This window comes from Merops nubicus, unplaced genomic scaffold (assembly GCF_000691845.1).
Source record: "Merops nubicus isolate BGI_N331 unplaced genomic scaffold, ASM69184v1 scaffold11347, whole genome shotgun sequence".
NCBI classification, from domain to species: domain Eukaryota; kingdom Metazoa; phylum Chordata; class Aves; order Coraciiformes; family Meropidae; genus Merops; species Merops nubicus.
The window spans coordinates 14299-40971 of NW_008619639.1; the positions used below are offsets into that span (position 1 = coordinate 14299).

The window sequence follows — 26673 nt, forward strand, 5'->3', positions numbered from 1 at the left end:
CTTTGATCTTTCCCATCAAATTCCCTGCATGCAGATAACAAAATTATTTTTACCAGATAAGTGAGATTTGGCAATTGAGAGTTAACCTAACCTCATTAATATCAATGACACGAGGCCAGTTTAGAATATCTGTTGACTCAACACTTAATTTTGCAAGGTGAGACCCTTAATTCCTGATTTCAACTGGGATTTGAAAAGTCAAATAAAGGAAAACTATGTTCTTCAGTGGGGAGCATTGTAAACTTAAAGAATATTATAGGGCAGAAAGTAAAGAAGAGAGGAGCGGATGAGGTTAGATAAAAGTAAAAATTAATCAATATATAAAAATGCAAAATATTTTTAAACTATTTCTAGTCTGGGTAAATGATACCCTTGCTCCTAATAAATCTCCTTGACCTTGGTTCATAAATAGATATATGTTTCTGTAATTTTATATTTGAATATTCAATTTCTAATTCCCCTCTAAGAATAAACAACCTCCTTTAACAAAGTCACAGACCAAAAGCACTTCAAAACAATTTTCTTTCTCTCTTGCCATAGTTTATTTAATGTAATGTATATTTGCTTCATAACCAGTTGCACCATTGCATTGCAATGAATCCTCTGAGGTGCTGAGCATATGCTCCTCTCACTGAAGCAAATACCATTTACATATATTTAGTTCATGCTGGTAGACAACCTTTTTGTGATAACTACTTTTGTTGAATGGAGTTGGTTTTTAACCATGATGTTTGTTATTTGGATAAAACTTCAGACTTCTTCTGAATCTAGGGCTGCTTTATTTTTTTTAGTATTCCTGGCTGACTCTTATTAGCTAGTCAATTACAATAAAGCAGACCTATATATTCATTTCTTACCCTAGGATAAATACCCACTTGTTCAGTTTACTGTTACCCTGAAGCTGATGAGCTCACTTACCTGCTCTCCATTTAGGCTAAGAGCTTGCATTTTTAAAAATTCTTGTTTATGTCAGGACATTTTTTTTCTGCAGGATTATATTGAACAGAATCTAAAAAAAAATCCTTATCCAAGGCAGTCCCCTATCGTGTTAGGTTTGATTTAGAACTCTACAGATATAATCAGCTGTATTATCAGAAAATTTGCCCAAAGAGTCTTACACTTCTGAGCCAGATAGATATGCAGTGTCATATAGAGTAACAGCCATGTACCTTTGAACACAGTCCAAAAATATTGAATCAATAGCCAAAGCACACTCCAAACATATATTTTAGCTCTGTCCAATTTCCAATTATTTTCAGAGACCTATTTATCTTATCATAATGGCTCAGCTACCATTCTAAGAGAAGGAGTCCTACAACATTTTGAAGATACAAGACAGTTTAGTTAAGATTGTGACTTTATCTGGGAGTGAATTTAAGTGAGGACTTTGGGGGGAAAAGGAAGGTAAAAGGGCTGGAGCCACCCAATTAACTTTGGGTGGGACATTATGAAAATTCCTGTAACACCTGGACTGGAAATTTAGATACATAAAAATACTAACAGATATGGTATATACTGCAAAATAACTGTCTGTATGTTTATTCTTTCATCACTGATAAGACTAAGGTAACTGGAAATAGTAGGTCTTCATCAAAAAAGAATAAGCCTCATTATTTGTCACAGAATAACAGTGTACATCCAGCAGTTATTTCAGGTGAGCTGGCAACAGGTTCCCTATCAATTCTGCCTATGGATCTTACATCTAGAAAACCAAAATGTTTTAAAGATCCTACTTTTCTTTCACTTGAGATTGAATCACCCTAAACTACCTTGTAAAAGCAAGTTGGTATGTGTAAGTGTCAGGTCGATACCTCTAATTCTATAGACTCAAAGGAAAGTCAGATAACTTGAAGTTCACTTGCTATTAAAAGTGAGCAAGGCTGTCTTTCATTAAATTTGGATTAAGAGCCATCTGTGCATAAGTAGTTACTTATGAGCCACTGATGTGATATTTTATTTCCCTGCATCAGAAAGCCTTTCTGGGGTTTTTCCTTCCTTGTTTTTAAGTAGGCAATCGGAGAGAACCTTTGCATTTAAAATGCTTAAGAGCATGGAGAAAATGTTGGTTTGGAGCTTGGTAAATAAAGTCAGTCAAATCCTCCTGAATCAGGCAAGAATTTAGTATTATGTAAAAGAAAGTTTGCTGGAGGGAGAGTTGGAAAATTGAAAAAACTATCAAGTTCCTTTGAGATTCTCAGCAGTGCAAAAAGTTTACCCCTGTTATTCAGCTAGCAAGAAAACGAGTTTTACTATTAATAGAAAATTTACTATTTATAAGGGTTTTTTTAAATTAATATTTACTATATAATAAGTTTTATTACAGAAATGGTTTGAGGAACAAGGGCTTGTAGATAGTTCTGGGCTGGATTGCTTGGGCTGGCAAGCTCTCAGTGTTTTCTGTAGAAAACACCTAAGCTAAGACCTAGCTGTACTTGATTAAGAGATAACACTAATAGAAATCTTGTGTTTTGTCTGCTAGCAATCCAATTTACTTGGAGCTGAGTGTAAGAACAGTTATTCCTAAATAACTGCTGTGTTCATGTTTGTTGGACAAAGAGTGCTCAGTGACACACCACAAATAAGTCCTGTCTAAGCTGACATAATTAAATGACTAGAACTTGGGCTGTGGTAGTACATTACAGGTGGCTATAACACAACTGAATATACTTAATTTATAAAGGGAAGGAAAGATGGACCCAGGGACCCTATAGGTAATACCTGAATTGCTTAAGAATAGAATTTGACATTTGCAATTTTTTTTTTTTTAAATTTAGGTTGTTTTGTTTTGTTTTTTCCCTTGCAATTTGTTTTCTTGTTTACCCATGGTTTCACCAACAAGATTGTGGTAAGAATTTAGAATGGGCAAAAAAGGGAGTTTGGAAATATGAACAGTGTATCATATATACCAATGCTGTAGATAATGTGAGACTAATGGAGTGATGCTTGTTTAGGATGGGGTTGTTGGAAAAGAGTTCTATCTTGAGACTTGGAGTGAAAGCAATAAGGAAAGGAAAGGACTTTGGAAATAATAAAGAAATAAGCCAAAGAGCTTGAAATATGAGAGATTAAATGGCCAGGGAAAGAAAAAGCTAAACCAAAAGCAAGGTAGGAATATGAATTCAAATAGAGGTAAGGTCAGGACCATAATGTTGGTTGAATCTCTACTCTCCTAGTAGAACAAGAAAGGAGAGAAAATAAAAACTTAGGGTCTTTATTTTGGCTCTGAAGTTAACACCATAAAAGACACCTTGCAGAACAGGAAGGCTCAGGCTAGGTGGGGAAAGTGAGAGACCTTGATTGACACTGTGTATTCAACTAGCTCATGTCATCTGCTTTGGGAGAAATGAAAGAAAGGAAAAATAGAGGGAGATGTTTCAGCTGTGCCTTTTGGGATGGAGATGGATTTAAATAACCTCTGCAGATGTGTTTGTATATATGCAGACATACTGATATATGAGAGGGTGAAATAAAGACATAGTAAGTGTACTCTGATCCAAAATATATGGCTATATGAAGCATGTGATACTTATATAGTTTAGGCCCTTATCTGGAACAAATTATCTGAGCTTTTCTACTTGTGACTAATACAGGAGTCTCTAACTCCTGCTGGCATGGACTGTATCCTTTACTGTATCCACTGTCCAAGAAAGGGACCATTTGATGATGTGATAACATAAAACATTTATCATCCTGACACTGAGTCAATTTACTACTCCTAAAGGATAAAGGCATCAGTGAGTTATGCAGGTTAATCAAAATGAGTGCTAATAAAATCCCTCATGGTCATATATTCATTATATATGATGTATTTTATGGAAACACTGTCTTAGGGCTTTCTGAAAGTTAAAACAGTGAAGAATTCCTCGTTATGGTAGGAAACAACTCAAAAATGAATAGGAAAAAAAAGACATTAATAATTGTATCAATAGGCTATTTTCAGGACTAAGAAAATATCTAATTGTATATAAATGCACATGTGAACACATGCACATTAATGTCAAACAATATATCCTACATAAATGGGAAGATGTTATCTACAATTTCATTTCCTAAGCAAAATCACACTGACTTGGCTTCATTAGAATTTATTCAGGGAGACAAGAAGCACGCACACCATCTATATGTCTACATTTAGTTTGTTAAAATTTAGACACATCAGACTTTTATCCTCATTAAGAAACATTTTGGCTACAGGGAACATGCTCGTGTGCTTTATCAGGTAACAAATATTCATGGATTTCTAAAGATTACATTTATTGAAATTTCTCATTAGAAGACTTTTCTGCAAAGAAAAGCATTTCTGATATCAAATAATGTTCAGCCATTTAATCCATGAGAACAAAGCAAAGTGTTATGGATTCAAGACAGGCCTGAAACAAGTATAAGCATAGGAAAAGATTAGAGAATTGAAGTACTAATGTGTATGTTTTGTTACATACTTAATTTATTTTTAAAACAGTAACAATTCTGAAATCCAAAGCTTGCCTGCTGTAGCACTTATGGCTTCAGTTCAGCTTGTTTTCCTATTCCAGGCCATGCTGGGAGGAAAATGGGATTTTAATGGTTTTCTGATACACAAACTACATCAGCTCTGCAATAATTAGCAAGGGATAGAGACCATTGTAACCTACCCTAAGTTATAATCCTAAAGGACTTTTCCTATAAAAATTACTATAAAGAAAAAGAGGACTTCAGTGCTCTCATGTGCCCTTATTTTTCTTTTTTACTGCCTTTAGAGGTGGTGGTTTGGGACCAGACCTTACCATTCTAGATCAAATAAGTATTCCTTTCCCTGGGGCATTCTCAGCTGACCTCCTTAATGCACTGCATAGATTTGCTAGTAGGTGCATCCTGAGGCTTCCAATAAAAATTAGGTTTGTTTATGGCACATGGAATTATGGAGAACTGAATTTGCATAATGACAGATATAACACACAATAGATTTTAGACTGTTTCTTAAACAGAAATACATCTTTTAGCTCTTGCAGTTATTTAACTTCCAGATGGGGATGGTGGTGAGACTTCATCTCACATCTCAAAGTACAATCAGAGGATGCTTTGCAGGTTTTAAAAGAATAACGACTTCAGTTCAGACTCACCAGCTTTTTTTTTACTTTAATTATAGTTCCTGACAACATGAGTTGCAGATGAGTAACACACACATAGAAATACGCACAGAACAGGCAACATACCCTCAAAGGAAAATATGAACAGGTTTTCCCAGTCTGAGCAGAATCAATTGAAAATATTGAACAAAACCATTTACAACAAAGTACTTAATAAAATTAACAATAGAAATGTATTTTCATTAAATGTAGGAATTCATAATAGCCTTTAGGAAGAGATCAAACTGAATGAGGAAGGTTAAAAGTTGCCTTATATCTTAACCTCTGAAATATTTTCTTCCATGCTTGGGACATATTGTTATTGCTATTATTATTTAGGAACCTCAGAGGAGCAAAGGAAAAATAGTCTCTTCTCACACCACATCATTAATCTTACCTAACTGATAAGCAGCTGCATCAACAAAAAGGGTTTGCTTTGTATAATAATGGGATCAAAGTAAAAAACTATCCAGGATCAGAAAAATCAATCCTAACCTCTTACTGTTAGATATTCTCAAATGCTTTTTTTTTTTTTAACATCATTTCTTTCTAATTCTGGCTAATACATCATCACAATACCTTCTGAACTATGTAACCAAGTAGATAATAGTATCACTAGAAAATGAGACAAAATATACGATTGATTTGCCCTAAATCTCATCAAAGACCAAATTAGAACTCTATAAAACTGCATTACAGCATCAATATCCAATCCAAAAACTGCAGAAACATTTTCATCCTTTCTCATGCTGCAACCAGTTTCAGCATTTCCATTGTCAAAAAATTTAGAAAAGTTACAGCTTTACTCATTCTCAGGTGGAATGTTGCATATTTCATCATTCCTTAGTTATGACAACTAGTGAACAAAAGAGATTTTTCCATTCATCCATCAAGCTGATCCACTGCAGCCACAGGACATCTTTGGGTCAGAAGCCTGTCTCTGTTAAGGTCTCAAACTTCTGTGGTATGTGTCAGCTTGGCATTTTTACCTGGCCTTTTCAAGCTGTTGTTTCAATTTCTTAATATATATCTTTTTTTTTTTACTCTCTGTAGGTATCCCAGTAGTACATACAGTGTTTCTGTGCAGTTGATACTCCTCAACTTTTCACAGTCTTGCTGTGTTGAAACTTTACAGACAGCAGCCACTGGTACCTAACTGGTGTCCACACATTCCCCATCTTCTGTCCATCTTTTTGAGTAGGGAAAAAAAATCACTGCTGTTTTTTTCCAACAGACTTTTGATGTCAAACTGAACATGGACCCTTTTTTTAACTTGATTTCTAGTGCCTGGGTGGAAGTAATTAAATCAATTACTTGATCTGTATTCACGTGGTTTTCTTATGCCATTCATTTACTGTCTCTGCATTGACTTGCATTCATTTAATCTTAGTTGTATTCCTTGGAACACTTGGAAGATTTCCCTCTTTTCTTGAATGTATATACATATATTAAATTGTTTTCACTTAGGTGTATTCTTTCTCTGCTTTTGTTCACTGTTTGGGTGAGTAATGTATTCTAGTGTATGCTCATAAATCAGTCTTCTCTTTTTGCTCTTCCTTTAATTTTATCAACTACAGATATCATACTAAGCAAGTCAAAACAAGATTTCAGATTTCAGCAGTGCTAGCCCAAAATACCATCTGGGGTATTATCTGCTACCTTATCTGCTGAACTGTTTATATCACATTGTCATGATGTAATCTACCATGTTTCTCTGTACTTCTCATCTTATGTTGTTACTGGAGGATATTCTTGATCATACTTGGTCCTCCAGAATTTAATTGTGTTACTTCCATTGGTTTCTATTCCAATTAAAGGCAATTTATTTCTTTTTAGGACACACCAGAATTGTTCCTACAAGAGTAATACTTCTCTTATTTACAGATAGATCCTCTGAATATCCTTCTCTTTATCAGAATGAGCAAGCTTGCTTAGCCTTCATAAGGTCTGGTGGTCACAGGAGTTTGAAATATATTCCTACTTTATTTGGCAAAAACAACTGTGGTGCAATAGTCAAGTCCTAGGTTACCTAAGTCACGAATGAACTGAATTCTACCTGGCACATTTTGCCATAAAAGCCTTTTAAAGTTCAATTTTTCATTTCTCTTTGGCAGACTAGTAGACATATGTTAACAAGTAGATGCAATACAGGGTGCCAGAGGTGTTTTTCATCCTCTCTATCTTCATACATGCAAATAGCTTGAAATCAAGATGATGTAGTGAGAAATCAGATAGACACGTGTTTAATTCAATTATAAACTGAAATTCACAGCACTATCATCACTTTGCATTACTCAGATGCAGCCTAGTTTTGCATTGTGTTCCTGAAGTTATGTATCATCTCTAATAGTCACAATAGCTCTTCATTTGGTTGACTGGACTAGCTGATGTGTTGAGTTTTTAAATCCACAAACACACTGGTTTAAAGTAGTGTCTGATATCACAGGATTAGATTATGCTAAAAGTTTTGAAGGTTAAGAGGAAAAATACTTGACTTCTGTTGTTAGGTGAAGTGAATGGTATTAGGCATTAGTCACACACTCTCTTTTTTCAATAGAAGGAGAGAAAAACAAAGAGCACACAAACAGAGCAGGGAATACACCTTAATCTTTCCTAAGAGTGAAAAAATAATCATGATTAGATTACAATTTACATGATCCTTGCAGCAACAAAAAGCCTAAGGGAAAATGTCAATATTAACTCTGTGTGCTTTTAATGCATAGTCTTAAAAGAGACTTAACTAGCATTCATTTTTCCCTCTTCCAAAAGGCAGGTTATCATGCTAGCACTCTTTACTGGCACTGAATAGTCCCCCATTCTCTGAGTAGTTTTAATGGAGTTAGTTTTAGCAGCAAACTTTTTTTTTTTTTTCAATTTTAGTATACATCTAGGTTATTAAGAAAAACCCAGTGGATAATAGAAGCAATTAGGTTTACTCTCAAACCCGCTTTTCCAGAATTTGGATGATAAAAATTCCATTTACAATATATTAGAATGAATATCCCATTTGAAGCCCTCCAGTTTCAGTTCTTGGGAAGTTTTTTTTTTTTTAAAGAAAAAAAAAAGTGCTTCAGCCTGTTAGGTTGTCATTGTCTAAAAATGCACGGTCTTTAAAAGCATCACTTCTTTGCAATTTTGGTTGATATTTTCTGGAACTTGAAAGTGTGCTCTGTAAATAAATGTATGCCCAGAATTTTTATACTTCCCTCACTTGTTCTTTCAGCACAGTTTATCAGTTCTCATTTTCAGTGTGAAAAAAATACAGTTTTTTTCCTGTTCTCCTTCATATAGTGGTACAGGTGGTCTGCCCTCTGGCTTACTCTATTCAAGGGTCAGCCCAGATGGCTGGACTGTGTAATGTTTATTCAGCACTGGTGGGCACAGGGATAATTCCAGTTTCAGTCACTGGTATTCCAGCTGCTTGCATCAGCATTTATGTTTTTGTGCCACTCAATTGTTCAAAACCATATGCCAAATAATGCAACTTGGGAGTCAACCCAATCCATGCCTGGCTTGATGTCAATCAGCTTTTAATGAGGACGGGGCTTTCCGTCCTCTCTGGTTTTCATCAAAAGGTGCCCAAATTCATCCCCTTTCCCAGTCAGCAAACTCTGTAGGGTTAGCATGCTTAATCTGTGCTATGGGAACAAGTGAGAGGAACCAGCAGACAGCGGGGTTACTCATCGTGGAAGAGCCCCTGTTTCCTTGACCAAGCATAGCTCCTTCAGCACACGTTTCCCTCTCTCCTCACCTCTACGCTTCGGCACCATATTTCTCTTGCTCTCTCTCTCACTATCTCTTTTCTGTATCTCTCGGAAATCAGACTGGAGTTCAGAGCACTTTCACTACCTTTTATGAGGTAGAGTGTGATGTCATAGATGGGGGCAGGGCTAGTCAACTTTCTACCCACCCACCCACCTGTGCTGAGGGAGCTACGCTTGAGACCGGAAGCGGTGACTCCTCGACGGTGAGTAACCTCCTGTCTCATCTATATCTTTAACTCTCTCTCTAGATCCGGGGGTGGGGGGAAAAGACATAAAAAGGGGGAAATTTTTATGTTAGCTTTTTTTTTTCCATTGAACGTAGCGCGCACAGGATGAACTGCATGCGTTGTCTCAGCCACCTGCAAGAATTATCTTCATTCCTGTTCTGAAGTCCTAGAGTTTAATGTCATCTGTAGAGCAATGATCACGTTTCTTTGCAGAGCTGGTCCATTTACTGGTGGTTAAAGTGACCCTTCAATGTTTATCTTGCTTTGTGAAAAGGCAGACTGGTCCCCTTGAACTCAGTTGCTGAACTTTATTAATTTTATTAGAGTAGAGCTGGGCCATCGTGTTTTCTAAAGTCCTTTCTGATTGAAGATAGATGGTGTTATTTATATATTTATCATTTTTAACTGTGGATAATATCTGTTTATACAGGATTGTTTTTATTTATTTATTTATTTTCTATATTCTCTGTTACTGTTTATGTTTGCTTTATCCAGAATGCTTATGAAGCTATTTATTGACAGTAAGCCAACTACAAGACCTATTTTATAGATGAAATAAAATTAAAAAGTAAATTGTGGAAGATGTAAAATTCAAAAAAAATCCCAGGAGATGTAACTGAGATTTGACCTTTGAAATTATAAATCAAAGCTTTTGATTTTTTTTTCTGTGATGAGACCTTGAGATGGGCTGGGATATTGCTAACTGAATTTCTTGGTGGTTTTCTTGTGTCACTACCTAAGGATTACTATTTTACTGTCTTTTTACCTATTTCCCTTGGTCCCAAGTATTACTGCTTCACTGTTTTAATATCCCTCAGCATTTTAAAAAAAGACAAGATGGACTGTGAAGATCATCCTTTCTTGTTCTGCCTCTTGGGTATCTGTTAAAGCTGTCAAGATGTCAGAGCTCTCACACTAAAGGGCAGAAGGATAATATGAAGATTTTGGCCCCTAGGGATACTGTAAATCTTGCTGTTCTTGTTCATTTAAAGCTCTTTACCAGCTCCATGTGGGGTCTTGTCATGTCTCAGCGAAAGGCACTAAAAGGCAGCAATGTGTACTCTATAAATCAGAGCCAAAGAGAGTGCAGTCACAGCCTTTTCAGCAGAGGTGGTCCATAGCCTGATTGATAAAGTACTTCTATTTTCAGATGACTAGGTGGCCTTGAGGAATTTGGTATGGGATGCAGACCATTCCATCTTCTGGTCACTGTCATTTATTGGAGATTGGTCAGTAGTGATGGATAGGTATTCCTCACTGATGACTCAATGGTGCTGCGTATCAATGCATAGGAGATCTGAATGGAACTCTGGAAGGCTGAAAGTCTTGTTTTCAAAGCTAGCAAAACTTTCACCAGTGAGTATTTCTCTCCCTGATAGAGAGAAAAATAAGGAGAAAGAATATAGAAACTGGTTCCCTGACAGGTGGTAGCTTTTCTAGCTTTTAATAATGTGTGCAAGTTTTATGACTGCTGCTTATTCCTTTAGTGAACCAAGCATGGAAGTCTCCAAACTTCTTTTGTAAACCCAAGAACTTGTCTTAGCAAATTTAGCTTCCCTAGAAAACGTTGGTCTTTTCAGTGACAAAAGAAAAGCAGGTTAGTCAATCTCTAATGTTTCCCTGGGAAAACCTTATGGCAGTTGCTGCTGTTAGAGATGATTTGAGGTTTGTTGTTTTCAGAGGCAAATGCTTTGAGGTAGAATTTAATTTAGATGCTAAGCACATCTTTTGATGAGTTTACAAAATTGTCTTTGCACATAATTACTCTTGCATAATGCAGGAGACTTTAATTTTTGCACAGAATTGGTAAGACATAAAGACAAACTGTATGGTGGTCTAATCTCACTTCAAAGATAGGAAAGTGTTTTGGTGGCATAGAGAAACTCTCTTTAAAAGTGATGTGAGGTTTGGGAACAGGAAATCAGAACTGGTGTCATTTGGTAATTAGGGTAAATTAGAGATAGTGATCAGCCCTGAGGGGACAATGTGGAGCAGAGATGTCAGTGGATTACTTTAAATCCAGAGAAATTCCAGAGAAATTTGCTCTTTGAATTTAATTTGTAAGATGACCACATCAGCAGCTGGCTGACTTAGGTATAGGGTGGAGTTTGTAGGAGGAATGATATTCAAAATGACATAAACTGTTGCAATAATTAAAAAGGAATCTGCCTGTGACAAATCTAATAAATTTTTGTCCACGCAACCCCAGGTTGTGAGTTTTCCTGAGTAACTTAGCACTGGGAGAATAAGTAGCCTTAATTTACATTTACTAAGCTAATTCCTTTGTTAAATTATTTTACTGGCAGCTATGATTTTAAAAATAAATAAATTTAAAAGTCTAAAGTGCACAGATCCCTGTATATTACAGCTTTGCCTTAAATTTCTGCTCAGTTAATTGCGATGTTTGTTTTAACTGTGTATTATTTACATGTATATAAATTAAAGTAAAATATAATAAGGCTGATAAGGCGTTCTTAAAAATTGTGTTGTTTTATGTTTGCAAGCACATTGGGTGTTACTGACTCCAAGAAAAATCAGTAACTGGTATATTTATACCTAAATATTTAAGGAGGTCAGCATTTAAATTACAGATTTGTTTCTCAGTCATACTGGCATGGGGTGAGCAATACTTTAATGATGTAAGTTCATATCCAGCAATCAAACATCATTTCAGTAGGATTAAGATGGCTGTGTAAAATTCCCAAATTTTCTGTATTTGCCAGGCTGACTTATCTTACAAGTTGAATTAAAACTTTGTGGGTTTGTTCTTTACCTTCTTTTTCTATATGAGAAGTGAGGGAGAGCTGTGAAATGCACCATCTGTTCACAAACCATGTCAGCTGGCAGATAGATGCTTATCACCTTGCCCTCTCTTGCTGCAGTTTTAGGCTGGTATAACACCATTGACTCAAAATGCATTACTTTTAATTTAATCTTGTTTAAGCAAAAGATCTCACAACGATAGCACACAGCATTCTAGAGGACTATTCTTGATTTAAATTGCAATCCTTTTAAACTTCGACCTCAGCTCCTTTGAATTGTCAACAAAAATGCTCAGTAGCACTTGGACCAAGTGTAGTGGTTGGAGGAAAGTAGGACTGCCTTAACACCCCAGAGTTTCTGTTTCTGGGACAGTTGCATCTCAAACGTGATTCTGTTCAGTCATAATCCTTTGGATTTTTATCAGTCCCATCTGAGAGTCTCAAAGCAAACGTGATGGTGTAGTCTCATAGAACTGAGAACAGAAATATTGTCATTATTTCCATTCTGCAAATGAGAATACTGAGCCACATTCAAAGCAGAAAAGATCTATAGAATCATGGTGAAGTTCAAACTATGTTCTCCTTCAAGACTCAGATAATTTTCAAGATGAGCATTTCTTTGACTTCCATTCTCTGTTCCAGTTTTCACTTTGAATAGCCAAATAAATTAAAATAATATTAATTAACAAGCAAAACAAAACAGGAGAGTTTGTTGTACAGTTTGAAAAATGACAGAAATGGGAAGAAATTTTGCAGTAACAGGGAGACTACCCCATTCATGTTGTTTAAAAAATGAAAGTAGGTCTATAATGTAATGAAAACACAGTATTTTATTATTCAGAAAGATTTTACTTCAGTTATGAGGAGTTTTTGATGATTATCTCCATTTCTATGTGGAGAGTGATTCATCTAGCCAACTATCTGCCTCTGAGGTGTTCACTTCAGGCTTCCTTTATAATTAGTGAAGATCAATAGCTCTTCTAGAGAGCAGATATTTTTATTTCAGGTAGATGCTGACAACCAGTTGGATTGGTAACATCTTAAAAAAAAAGTAGAGGCATGAGCAGGTGAATTAAACTGTGTATTCAGATGCACATAGACTCAATGGGTTTAGCCCTGGGGGTCTTTTGAGGGTATGTGTTCATAGGTAAAGAGCATTAGTCTATATAAAGTAGCTCTTTTGTGATCCCAGTCTCATTAGTTTCTGTAGGTTGGAGGGACTGATAGGTGTTTAGTATGTGGTTTTCTGCCATTTAACACTTTTAGGTGTGAAAAGAGAATAATTAAGGAAAACAATGTAAACAATATTCATTAAGCTTGTTTCTTGGACTACTCGATCAAACCAAGTACAACTTTTTGCTGATATGGAACATCTCTGCCCAGATTCACTGTACTACCTTTAGGGTTCTAATGCAATTTAGCATCTCTAAATATAATTTAAAAGACAATGTGCTCTGACCCATCTCCTTAGACAATGACCCCATGAAAGATCTCAATGTCTTTCTTGTAGTGACAGTCCCAAGGCTGAACCCAGTATTTGAGGTGCATCCTCACCAGTGCTGAGTACAGGAGGACGATCACTTCCCTAGTCCTGCTGGCCACACTGTTTCTGATACAAGCCAGGATGCTATTGGCTGTCTTGGCCACCTGGACACACTGTTGGCTTATGTTCAGTTGGCTGTTGACTAATATCCCAAGGTCCATTTCAGCCAGGCAGCCTTCTGGTCACTCTTCCCCAAGCCTGTAGCATTGCATGGGGTTGTTGTGGCCCAAGTGCAGGACCTGACACTTGGCCTTGTTGAACCTCACACAACTGGCCTTGGCCTATTGATCCAACCTGTCCAGGTCCCTCTCTAGAGCCTTCCTGCCCTCAGGTAAATCAATATTCCTGGCCACCTTGGTGTTGTCTGCAAACTTACTGAGGGTGCCCTTGATCCCTTCATCCAGATGATTGATAAACATGGAAAGAAAGGTGAAAAGCAGAGACCAGTTTGGTTTTTGTGATTCATTGAGGCTGTAAGTACTTGTGCATTTATTGTTCAGGGAAAATGCTATTGAAGTACTGAATTGCAGAAGAAAACAGCAAGTAAATCAGGATTTACTAACACAAATATTTTCTGAAGAGAGTAGTATAGGACTTAACCATGAATGAGCTATTAAATATCTGTCAAAAATTGGTGATATTTTTTCCTCCCTTCTATACCTACTCAGTTTTTCACCTTTGGATAAGACATTTTCTTCTGTAACAGTGAAAAAGAAATCACCAACATAATCTGCACTACTCTTAGATACATTTTCATGAAGAGAATGCTCATGGGAGATATTGTCTACAACTACCTAAGAGGAGGATCTAGAAGAGCCAGACCTGTCAGCGGTGCTTAGTGACAGGAACAGGGGCAACAAACACAACTTTTAACATGGGAAATTCCAATTAGATATGAGGAAAAAATATTGTACCTCATGGGCAGGGAAATTCAAGTGCAGGATGGAGGTCTCTAGTCCAGGGATTTGGGAGACTATCCATCCTCAGATGTATTTGAATTTGAGCAAAGTCCTAAATCTCATCTAATTCTCTTAGATTTGAACAGGGAATTGGACTAGATGACCTCAAAAGGTTCTTTTCATCATAAATTATTCTATTATTATGTGAATGTTTGTATAATAAACTGTGAGGAATAAAAACAAGCCTTTACAATTCAGAGCGAGTTTTTACTCATTCCAATTTATTCTTAATTTGCTGTCATCTTTGCTTGATCTTGCCTTGTGAACTGCAACAGCCTTTACAATTGTTTCTGGTTTGTTCTGGTTTTATTTGTTGCAGTCTCCAGTAATTCTTACATGTTTTGCTGGTTTTTTTAATAACATTTAGTGTTAGCTGAAGTTAAAAATGTAATGAACAAATGCATTCACAAATTGTATATTCAGTAATAGACCAAGGAAAAAACTTCTAGTAAGGAACACTTACTGAATGTGATTTAACTATTGATTTAATCAGACCAATAGAGCAGTTATTTGTGAATAATGTATTTGGAATAAAATGTTAGAAATTATTTGCCATATATTAGTAGGATAGCTTTGCCAGTGCTTGGACTTTTCTGAATAGCTGAACTGGGGCTCTCTCTTGAAGACTATTGTGGGGATCCAATTTTATTTCTTTATTTCATTGCAAACTGTTGTGAAGTCTAGAAATTGCTCAGGGAAAGCCATGTTTTCACTGAATGAGTTGAGCAACACTGCAAGGATCCTCAACTCCAGGGAGGTAAAAGCCTTTTAGCACCTCAGAAGTGATCAATATCTTAAATGATCCAGTCCTTTACTTCTGTGAGACAAACGATACATGAACAACAGTAGGCAGATGTAGGAAGCAAGGAACAATTCTCCTGGTATGATCTTCCATTCTATAAGAGGATTTTGGTTTATTCATTCTGACTTATTTGATGCATTGTTTCCAAGCCCTTTCCTGAGAAAAGCCAGCTATGCCTGTAAAGCAGCTATCTTCAAAGTGTTCCTGTGATGACCTGGGCAAGCACAACTTTAGAGCTATGAAGCTAGCTGAAGGAGAAAGTTTGCCTCAGAATGTGACAGATCCTCATAGCTGAAGACATGGAGATAACTCTTCTAGAGATACCATTCTAACACTTTTACAGATTAAAAAGGAGTTGGGAAAATACCACGTTTCTCAGCATTGCAGTCTGCAGTCCTGCATGATGCTGCTTTTATTTTTGTTTCCATTTTGACAAAGTCAGGAGGAATAGCAGGAGATAACACATATCATGGAAAGAATATAGTGTTTCTGTGCTTTATTGATTATTTTTTATCCAAAGTCTCCTGCATTTTGTCACTGAGAGTACGATTCCCAGCAAACCAGACATGATTTGGACTCCCTTCAGGTAAGACTGTAAGAAAGACATGCTGTTCTTGTTTTTATACCAGTTCTTTAGATAAAGAACAAAAGATTTGCTTCCAAAACTCAATTTGATAGAACACTGGATTATTTTTGGCTTTTAAAAATTACACCTATCTTCAAATAACATAGAAATCAGAGCTCAGGTCAGGAGGAGGTGGATCAGTAACACAGACTAGTTAGGTATCCTGTATTTCCTCTTTCAGATTTAATTGCAATGGCATATGAAGGTGAAAATTTGTACTGAAATGCTTTTGACAGTCCTATCTGCACTGTTCTGTCTGTGACATCAGGCTCAGACAGTCTCATATCTTGTGTAGACTTCTGGCAGATGAATTCCTATGTAAAACAATGTATATAATCCTGGTGATACAAGGACCACTTACATAAAGTCTTGCATTAATTGACTTTTTTTATTGGGCATGATACTAAATTTCAAGAAACATCTTACTCTAATTTTCTCCAGTAAGCCTCCTAGCAATACCAAAAAAAGAAAAATCTTAATAATAGTTTGAGTTATCCTATCCTCTAAAATATAGTTTAGACTTCACCTTTGTTGCTGATGTTTTATCTTTTCCTTGAAGATCAGGCAGGAACCTGTTTTCAGTCATGTCAAAGTCTGTTTCTTGTTAATCGTGCTAGAATTCAGATCAAACCATTCCATGATACAGAATTATTTTAAAGTTGTAAATATGGTTGTACTAACTTTGCTACATTTAGTAGTGCAACTATGATGACCGTTAGACAATCATATTTTTTAGCCATGAAATTCCATTGTAGGCAACATCCTTCAGGCATTAGTTCTATGCAGAATGTGGCAGATTTAGATGAAAAAAACTCTCATGGCAGAAGACAGTTCCATGTTTGTCAATTGTAGTTTGATGCAGAATATGTTTTTTCCTCTACATTTAACTTTAGCAGACAAAACATGGAATATATAAACATGTCAACCATAATGCTGACAAAGCTGTGGAGTGAAATTCTGTTCCACAAAGCTACAAGACTCCTTTGACTTCACTGAGGATTTCTTCCTTCATCTGTGGAAGTGTTCCAGATGTTTGGGCATTCAGATTGATGTCAAATATCCTAATTCAACAACAGACTGAAAGTTTTGAGGCAGTGCTGTGGCAAGAAAATGACTGGTAAAGCAAGCTGATCTAAAAAACTCAGTGCTGTACAAGATTGCTTGTCTTCACAGTGTTTCTGGTGTAAGGCATGAATTGTACTGTTTTGGCATCTTTTTTCCTGCTGTGCAGTGGCAGGTAATGAGCAAAAGAAAAAGAACTGGTTCTAGGAAATGTTTTATTATGGGCCAAAACATTTTCCCCCATTAAATTCTGAAAAGAATGCAACAACACTTTAATTAAATATTAAATCTTGACAAAATAACCTACAATGTATTTAGTATAAACACAATAAATAGTAAATTTTGTGTTATAGCAGTAATGTCATGCTGGATAAATAATGCATTGACTGTAAGTACAGTTGATGAATAGAAAATCTTTACTATCTGTCAGAAATTCCAAAATGTATTTTTCACTTCTGGAATCTGCCAGGCTGGACAGAAGTCAGTAGTAATTATACTTCAGAAAAAGAATTGGGTAATGTTAACTTTTAGTTGTTTCCATTTGTCTCAATTTCCATTTCACGATTTCAGTTGTTAAAATGTGAGATTTCAGGCTAGCTCATTAGAAGGACAAACACTGACCATAGGGAACGTCAGCCATTGATTTCAAAATGACATTTTGATAGCGTCTAAACCAGAAGGGTGTTTAATGATTTCCACAAGTACAACAAATCACATGTAGAACTAGATGGACTGAAATAAAACAAAATAAGTGCCTGAGTCCTTAAACTCCAGGTTCATAAACCACCTGCATTTCCACCATTAATGTTCCCCATGGGTGTGCTTTGTTCCAGAGCATGCACACTATGCTCCTAGCTACAACTGCTCTTGGTAGCCTACCACACTTACGAAAAACCTAAACTTTGAAAGGATTTACAATTAGGTGCTTTGCTATGTTATTAGATGACCCAGTGAGCACTTTCAGTGCATACATCACTTAATCAGGGCAGGGTGGACAGCAGAGTTGGGGATACCCAATATCTCTAGTCATGTGCTCTTGGATCTTGGGTCAAAGACAACTGGACTCACCTTCAGACTATAATCTGAGTCAGGCTTTTTCTCAAGGGTTCTTAAAGATCCATCTGCTTCTAGCTTTCAATGAGGGGAGAAGTGGATGAAGCAAAGACAAGATGAGTAAATAGGCAAATGATCGTGGTGTTGAAGCCCATGTTTCAGTCTCTCAACACAGAAGGTAAAAAAAAAATGAAATATTTGTAAGCTTTCTAACACCCACTGTGAAATTTAAATACAGTCTCCACTAGCTGAGCATTTCTGAGTTGAGGCATGGCTTACTACTTCGGATGCTTGTGAAGAAACAAAAGATAAGCAAGGCTCCTGATGTTTCAGTGAAGTAGCATTTATCTCTCCCTATAATAAAATTAAAGGTTTTTTTAATAGGACTCCTGTATATCTTTGAAAGTATTTAAGTGGTATTCCTTCTCTTAGTATTCTTATTTTATCATAAATTTAGATTCCTTCTTCATTTAATGAATGAAGTATAACGCCCCCAATTTTAGTGATATCCAGTGATGAATTTTGGTTTATGATTATATTTTATATAATTTGCTTTAGTTTCATATTCAGTATTCTCTTCAAATAAAATGAACTGGGATATCATTTTCTCTTTTATCCATTTTCTTTTGAAATAGCCTGGAGTAAGTAAATGAACTGTAAAAATGCATCTCTACAAATTTTCTGTATTATGTCTGTTTATCTTTTATTGGGGATGCCAGTAATGGGAGTCTTTTTATATGCTTATGCTTTTCCAAACTGGCATAAAGCAGCTAGCAACCTGTTGACCTTGAAAATTAAACATGTGGTTTAAAATGGCAGTAGTCCATGGCAGACAGAATTTACCCATGGTTCTTGGAATATCTGTGTGCTTTCTGCTGTCCTAGGAGATGGCAGCCTTTGTTAAATACAATGAGAAGGGTTTGGGAATCCCTATGGGTTTCTTACCTGTAATTGCAAAAATGCAGATGAGGACAGTTATTCAGTGGATTGCTTGCCTATAAAACACAAGCACCCCCAGAATGAATTAAATATTCAGCATGTATAAAGCAGTAAGTTAACTGCAATCAAATGTGAGAACATAGCAAGAAAAAGAGGAGTACAATACCATTTGCTATGTGTAACCACAGATCCCTTTCTAACACTGCTGTGGCCACCTTACATTCCAAATAATGACATTTTGTTTTTATAGAATTTTAAATATATAGAATAGCTTTTCTCCCAGTGGACCCACATCTAGCAAAAAGCTTATGCATGTTTTCAAGTGACTGCCTGAAATGTGGCTTCGGCCCTTGCATAGCAGAGCTGATAAGTAGCAGATGTCTCCCACCATAGGGATGAGTGCATCTGAGTAGCAAACAGGCCATTCTTGCATTGGCTGTCACTAATAGTGTTATGTTTTATGCATGAAATGTGCCACAGAAATGTAAGAGGTATTATGAACAAGATCTTTTTCTTACATATATTTTACATATGTATGTAGGACTGGATTTATTATTAAGCACACCTGAGAGGAAGATGTTCTGTTTCATAAGCATGTGATCTAGGAAAATGCTATTCCTGATTCATCATCCAGACTCATAATTGCTTCACAGAATCATAGAATGGTTTTGGTTGGAAGAGACCTTAAAGAACTTCTACTTCCAACCCCCCTGCCATGGGCAGGGACACCTCCCACTGGGCCAGGATGCTCAAAGCCCCATCCAGCCTGGCCTTGAACACTTGCAGGGTTGGACCATCCACAGCTTCCCTGGGCATCCTGTTCCAGTGTCTCACCACCTTCATAGTGAGGAACTTCTTCATGTCACCTTAGTTTCTCTAGAGGCTGGAAATTAATTTTGTTTTGTGATAACAGCAACTGTACCTGTCCACAGAAGTGTGGACTTGCTTTGAAAAGGAGGAGAAGCAGGGAATGTGCCCAGAATTCACAGACAGCCTCAAGGGCTTGTCAATGCCTAAGTTACCTACTACAGGCATATAAACCAACTCTTAGCCAAGAATATTGGAAGGGTTACAGGTTCTTTTTCAATGTGCTAAATTGCAATTTCTCCTCCTGATCTGTACAAAGTAATCCAGACTAAACTCTATTTATCAATAATTACTAATACTAATTTTTTGCATTCATACATTTCAAAGTCAATGTGGGTTATTGTTATCATCTAAGCTGTTTTCCTGCATAACATGTATAGGTTCCCTGAAGTGATGAGCCTTAAAAATGTCCAATAGTTATGGTTAGAGTGCACATATTAAGCAAAACTGATACTGATTTCACAGTTTCTAGAGACAGAATCACTATCTTGTGATTAATTAATATCACTGATAAGAAAATTCAGCTAATTATTAACTAAAATGACCTGCTTCACCTTTCAACCATTTAGTTCTGTTATATCTTTGTCTAATCTTTTGAACTTGAAATATTATCAGCATTCTGTTACTATGTACTCACTGATTTTGATTGACTCACTTTTTAATCTTGCATTTTATTAATGGAAAAAACAGAGCTGACCGAATCTCTCCCATAAAAGATGTTTTCTGTTCTTGATATTCTTTAAATTCTTTCTGTTTCCTCAATGTTGATTTTGCTTTGAGGACTCAGTAGTCCATAGCTACAGAGACATGATAAACAGAATATGATCACTTCACCTATTTCATCAGTGTCCTCCTTTTATACTCAGGGAATGATTTCCTATGATTCTGCATAGTTCCTTACTATATAAGCAGATATCATCTGCTAGAAAACTGGCCAAACTGAAATCTATGTTTCTGAGTTCTAACAGATTATTAGTTATCAATCACTTTCCCTCTCTATGATTTGCCACTTTCCCAATTGTTATTTTATCCAAAAATTTCATCAGTTGTGACTTTTTTTTCAAAGATTTTAACAGATATATTAATATTGTAAAGCTGAAAAATGTTTTCTCCAGAATCTCACTGCAAAAGTCACTGTTTAGTAATGACTTTTGTGTATGTATACATTTTGAAACTTATCTGTTACAGAATTTGGAATTACTTGTTAATATTCTATCTGCTGAGTTTTTAATCTAATTGTCATGTCAAAACACCTTTCAAAGGTTCAGTTGTATCAACTGTATAATTGTAAGCAATCCAAAGTTTAATCACAGGAAAATATGATCCAGGTTACTTAGAAAATAGTTTTACCTGTGAAAATATTTGGTTACAGTTAACTGTATATCTTTCTTCCCTTTATTTATGGAGTCTTTCATAGACATGGCGTTATTATTTTGGGGAGTGCTGTCAGCTGAACTGGCCTATAATTTCACAGATATTTGTGCTGCTCAAATACTTCCAGACTGGGAACTATCTACAATTCTTTTAATGCCTTCCTGCACTTTTTAAGATTTATTAAAATCAACAAGAATGATACAGAACATTCTTAAACAACCAGCTCTTTTCTAACTACCTATACTGTATCTTTGCTCAATGGAAATACAGATTTTTTTTCTTCTCTATTTCCATTACCTTTTTTTTCTGATAATAAATATGAAGATATCTCCAGAAATTAAATTTTCTCCTTTCTAAAATCTGTGGCATAATTCTTCCCCATTACAGATGTGACAATGCAGGGAGAGCATCGCTTTTCTTTTGCTTCAATGTTAAGGAGAAAAATTACCAGCTTTATTCTTTCCCACTTCTTCAGCTATTTTGTTATTGCAGTTGCTGCTTATTTTACTTAGATTATGTGTGTATCTAAAAGAGGCAAGAAATCTTGATTATCACAAGATCCTGGTAAATTCCACATAGAGTGAAGGAAAAATACAGCACAGTTTAGAAGCAGATCAAAAACTCATCAGAGCCCAAAGGATATTTTTTTTGTAAAAAACACCCTGAAATTGTCTTCTTGGCATCTAACAGGCTCTGCTGCTCCAATGTTCTACCCTTGCATTCACTAATTACAAAGTTAGCTTATAGCAAAATCTTTTTTCCATTTTTTTCTATCCTTCACTGGGTAGATGGCAGTTTTAACCTGGATAAGTGACTGGCTCCAGGGCAGTGATTCTTAAGTTTTTTATTAATTTTGAATTTTCCTCAGCAGTCTTTGCTCTTGGAATTTTATGGGCTACTAACCTAAATTTATCTCTTGTGTTTAAGAGGGCTTTTTTTTCCTAAATGGAGGCAAATCTATTTGTAAAGAGATCTAAGGAGCAGAACACTATTTGTGTAGCAAGTCAAAGGCTCTGTTAGCACAGAAAGCTGTAGTTTTATTTGTAATTCCCTAGCCATTGCTAGGGAGTGAAATTTGCCTTCTGTATTGCACAATAATTTCCTAGTGGTACTTTTATTTGAAATGTTAATTTTCCTTTTTTTTTTTTATTATTATTAACACTATCTGTTTGGAAAAGTGCATATGTTTCTGTTGCCAGGTTTTGTAAGGAATTAATGCACTAAGGGCGTGATTCATTTCTGCCTCCTTCCAGCTTTATGCCACTGTAACTCTGCTGATTACAAAGCACAGCTCAAAACTGAAGTAACACAGTGGTGTAGTAAGACCTAAATGTTAATTGAAATGATGTTCATTCAGTTTAATTCTTCTTTACTGAGCCATAATACAAGCAAGGAGCTGGAGGCAATACGAAAATCACTGGAAATGCTTAGGTAGCCAAATTGGGTACATGGGATGGCTACCAGCAGATTTTGGAGAAGACTCAGCCTAATACTATTATGGGGTTTTTATGTCTCTTTTCTGATTCCAAGACTTGAAAGGATTTTTCAGTATGAATGGATATTAAGGGCAAGGGCTAAGTATCTGCATGTTAAAATGTGATTAATAATGGTGAAAATATGGAGCTCTTACCTACTGTGACAGCAGATTGAAACTAGAGATAATTAAAATGGCATCAAAATATGTAACGTGATTTTCTGAAAGACATCCCTGCAATCCCCAGCCAGTCCTGCAGAAGGGGAGGCTGCTACACACCCTTATCGATGCACCCCATAAAATTACCAGCGTGTTTAAAGATGCAGATTGCATCCTTTGTAAGGTTTTAAGCATCTGATTTAGGTGCCTTCTCTTTTCAAAAGGCTTCCTTTAATCATTCTGTTCCTTAATATATGCCTGATGTAAAACAGCTACCAGAAATCTTTCCATAAAGAAACACTGGGAAATGGGAGGCTATTAAAACCTTCAACAAAGAGAATTCATTCAGGAGGGTGCAATAGAGGCTAGATCCAGTTTATCCACATTGATTATGAAGTAAATACTATTTGATGGTTATCACTATATATTCAATATCAATCCACCAGTATTTCAAACAGAATCATTTAACAATGAATAATGTTTGATTGTAAATCTCTGCAGTAAATTAGAGTATCCTAATTTAATAGAATATGATCTGTTATTTGCCAACAAACATACAGATTGCCTTATAAATCATGCAGTACTGTGGCTATAGAATAACACTATGCTGAATTATATTTCATTACTCCCTATTGAACAGCCATGTTTCTGCCACAGAATGTAATTTTCCATCTTTTAACTTAGTTTCTTTTACTAACAGAAAATACAAATTAGTCCTGAGGAAAAATATTTACTGGGGGCAGGCAATTAACTGCATTTCAGGGAATGGCAGCAAGCATGCTAAGGATGTGAAAATCATTAAAATGCTTTTTTGTCTTTCACCTCACTCTGTGTAGCTGTTTATGTATTTAGTGAATCATAACAAGTATAAAGCCCCAGCTGAGGAAATAAAACATAGCAGGTGAGTCTGTAGATGAATGTGGTTCCAGACCCAGGTTTTCTGGAATGTCTGTCCTTGTTCACATCAGTCACTGACACTTCAGAAAGAGGTTTCTCCTGAACTCTTCTTCTGTTAATGATTCAAAGTGCTTGAGGTGAAGTATAACATGCTTTTTGTTATTTCCTTGTGAGTATTTATCTTGGTTGCCTTGATAGAATACATCTGAAGAGATCATGTGTTCCCAAAATATGGAGTAGGGAAGGTCTGGGGGGAGAGAGGATTTTTATGCTAACTTAAAAATAGCTAAGAATATACTGCACAAGAGGGGTGGAATTACAGATTTAATGTAATATTCCATCCAAAATCATTCCTACAGACTGGGAAAGACTCATAAAAATAGAGGCAGCTTCCATGATAGAACTGAAAGGTTTTATCACAATGAGCATATCCCACTTTTTCAGTATTTTACAAAAGGCAGAATTGAACATCCTAAATAGTCACTTGGGTTGCTACAGTACTTAAAAGCATCCTTTTAGCACCTACTAATGTGAGGATGCCCAGTTGGATTTGGCAAGTGCCTAATTTGCATTTTGGAACATTGAGGCACTGCTTTGGAAGTACCAGTATCTGCTTTAATTCTTTTGAACAAACTGGCCAGGGAAATGGATTTCAGTGTATGATGGAAGCTTGCTGACTGGAAGTCCCAATGGTTTGAAGTTCAACAGTTCTTAAAGCCTCCTACATCCAGAGGACCAGTAACCTCAGACAGACTTGTTCATGGGAGAAACACGAGGGTATATGTATGAAAAGTCTGCTAAAAATGAACTAAGAATCCTTGTGAACATAAGTAGCCCAAGTATTACAGGAGCTACAAAACCTTACAGTTAACTGTTTCATCTTTTTATTTCTTCAGGGGTTTCTAAATCTCCTTTCATCTTTCCAGACAGGATTCTCTAACAAGCTCAGCACTGGCCTCACACTGTTCCTGTAGACATCAGTGGTGGTGTTATCCTGAGCTAGATAGGAATAATTAGAACAAACCTGAACACATGGAAAAATCCCTGTTGACGTGTTTTCCAGCTTCTCACATGTAAAAGTAAATTTTTAAAGGTTTAAGTGAGAAGTTAAGGTGTTTTTTTCTAAAAAAGAGACAACTTCTTCACTGTTAGGAAAAGAATCAACAAGAAGAAAAACAGCCAACACAGGTTTTCCTTTGAATTATTAAAAAAATTAATGTGAACTACCACAGTCTTGCCTTTACAGCTGGTGCATGCTGTTGCTGGTGCTTGTTACTAGAAGCTACCTGATTAATCCTGAGGTAGAGGATTCATTTCATATTTAATGAGATCTGAGACTATCCAGACTTCAGTCAGGAAATGGTCCAGTGATCCTGTCATGGAGTAACCTTGCTGTATTTCATCTTCTTTTCTACTTGTAGCTGGACAGTGCCACTTCTCTCATCCAGGCAGCTAAAAATCTGATGAACGCTGTGGTCCTTACAGTGAAAGCATCATATGTGGCTTCTACTAAATATCAGAAGGTCTATGGTACTGCTGCAGTGAACTCACCAGTTGTATCTTGGAAGATGAAGGCCCCTGAGAAGAAACCTCTAGTAAAGAGAGAAAAACCAGAAGAATATCAGACAAGAGTGAGAAGAGGGTCCCAGAAGAAACATATTTCCCCTGTACAGGCCTTAAGTGAATTTAAAGCTATGGATTCATTCTAAAGCACTGAGCTTTACCAGGAGGGTTTTATATTCTTTTTGTATGCATACCTGCCGACTTGTATGCGTCTGGCATGGGGTGGGGGGAAGCAGTGTCAATTTGCATGCAAACTGAAGCAAGCAATTAAATTTCTGCAATGCCAAAATTTAGGGCATTCTCTTCTGATGTTAAACGGACTTACTCCAAGCTTCTTTTTTAAACTAAACTAGAGCATTAAATTGGCCAAAGAATCTGCATCGCAGGGGTACGTGTGGGTTAGATAACAAATTCAAGTCTAAGCCCAGAAATTTTTATGCATGCAAGAAACATTAGGTTGGCAGGTATATTAAGTGGAAAAAAAAAAAAAAAAGGAATTGTAATGGTAGACCATAAAGCTTGTATTGCTTCTGTTCCAGTGCAAAAATGTACTAGCCAATATGCTTAAATGTGTGGCCCAATAATTAAATGATATAACTTTTAAGTCATCTTCATTATAGTATGTGAATTTTTAAAAGACACAAACTAATTCATCTTAAAAAATGTTTCTTTTCAACCATATTTTGTTCTTTATATTCTAGTAGTGTTATGATTGCTCACGTTTCAATTATTCCCATTAATATGACCAGAGGTTTACTTTTGCCAACTGAATTCCTTATGGTGGAGTATGAAGCACAATATGGTGATTGACATTGCCTTTTATATTATGATTATTATGATGATGATTATTATTATATTAGTAATAGAAGACCTGGTGGTGGAATGTTTAGACACCAAAACTGACAGTGTGAGAATTTAGAGGCAAATATGTAGGTGTAGCTTGGATTACAGGTATCTGACATACCATTGTAACCACTAACTCAATAAACTCATTTAACCTTGGAATCCTCAATATGGCTTGTTTCTATCAATGCATTATATCTCCTGCATCATGGCTGATGTAGACAGTGAATAATTTTGCCTTATGCTTCCTTTTTTTTTTTATTTTGTGGTTTTATGGAGGGTTCTTTAGTGAAGGAAAAACAACATTGCATTTCTTTTCTCATTTTTTTTATAACCAGGATAGCTAAACATGGTCAGTGGGTCAAAACCAGTGTAAATTGGAGACGGTTATAAGCCTCAATACATTTAAGATGTGTCAAGTGTGGGGTTAAATTATTTGTCTACATTCAGCACCTTGGAAACAGCATAAAGATAGCTCAATTTATTAAGCTTATAAGGTGGGCATCTCAGAACCTTGGAAATAACCTCTTGTGCCACACTGTATAGACCTATATAAAGTCTACTGCACACAGGAACACAGTGTCTACATTTAATCCCTTTTAGCTTCAACAGTTGTCTCAGCTACAGAGATTGTGTTATGGTTTTGAAAAGATCT

At 36.1% G+C, this 26673-nt stretch overlaps 1 protein-coding gene across 1 annotated transcript in view; it reads left to right on the forward strand.

Moving 5' to 3' along the window:
* Window positions 1-26187, forward strand: part of LOC103776359 (catenin alpha-2) — a gene marked incomplete at its 5' end in the record, with an annotated part of 39685 nt that extends 13498 nt beyond the window's left edge. The window contains one exon of the mRNA XM_008943868.1: window positions 25034-26187. Within this exon, the coding sequence (XP_008942116.1) occupies window positions 25034-25321 (288 nt within the window). The remainder of the gene's footprint in view (window positions 1-25033) is intronic.
* Between the last annotated feature and the right edge of the window lie 486 nt (window positions 26188-26673).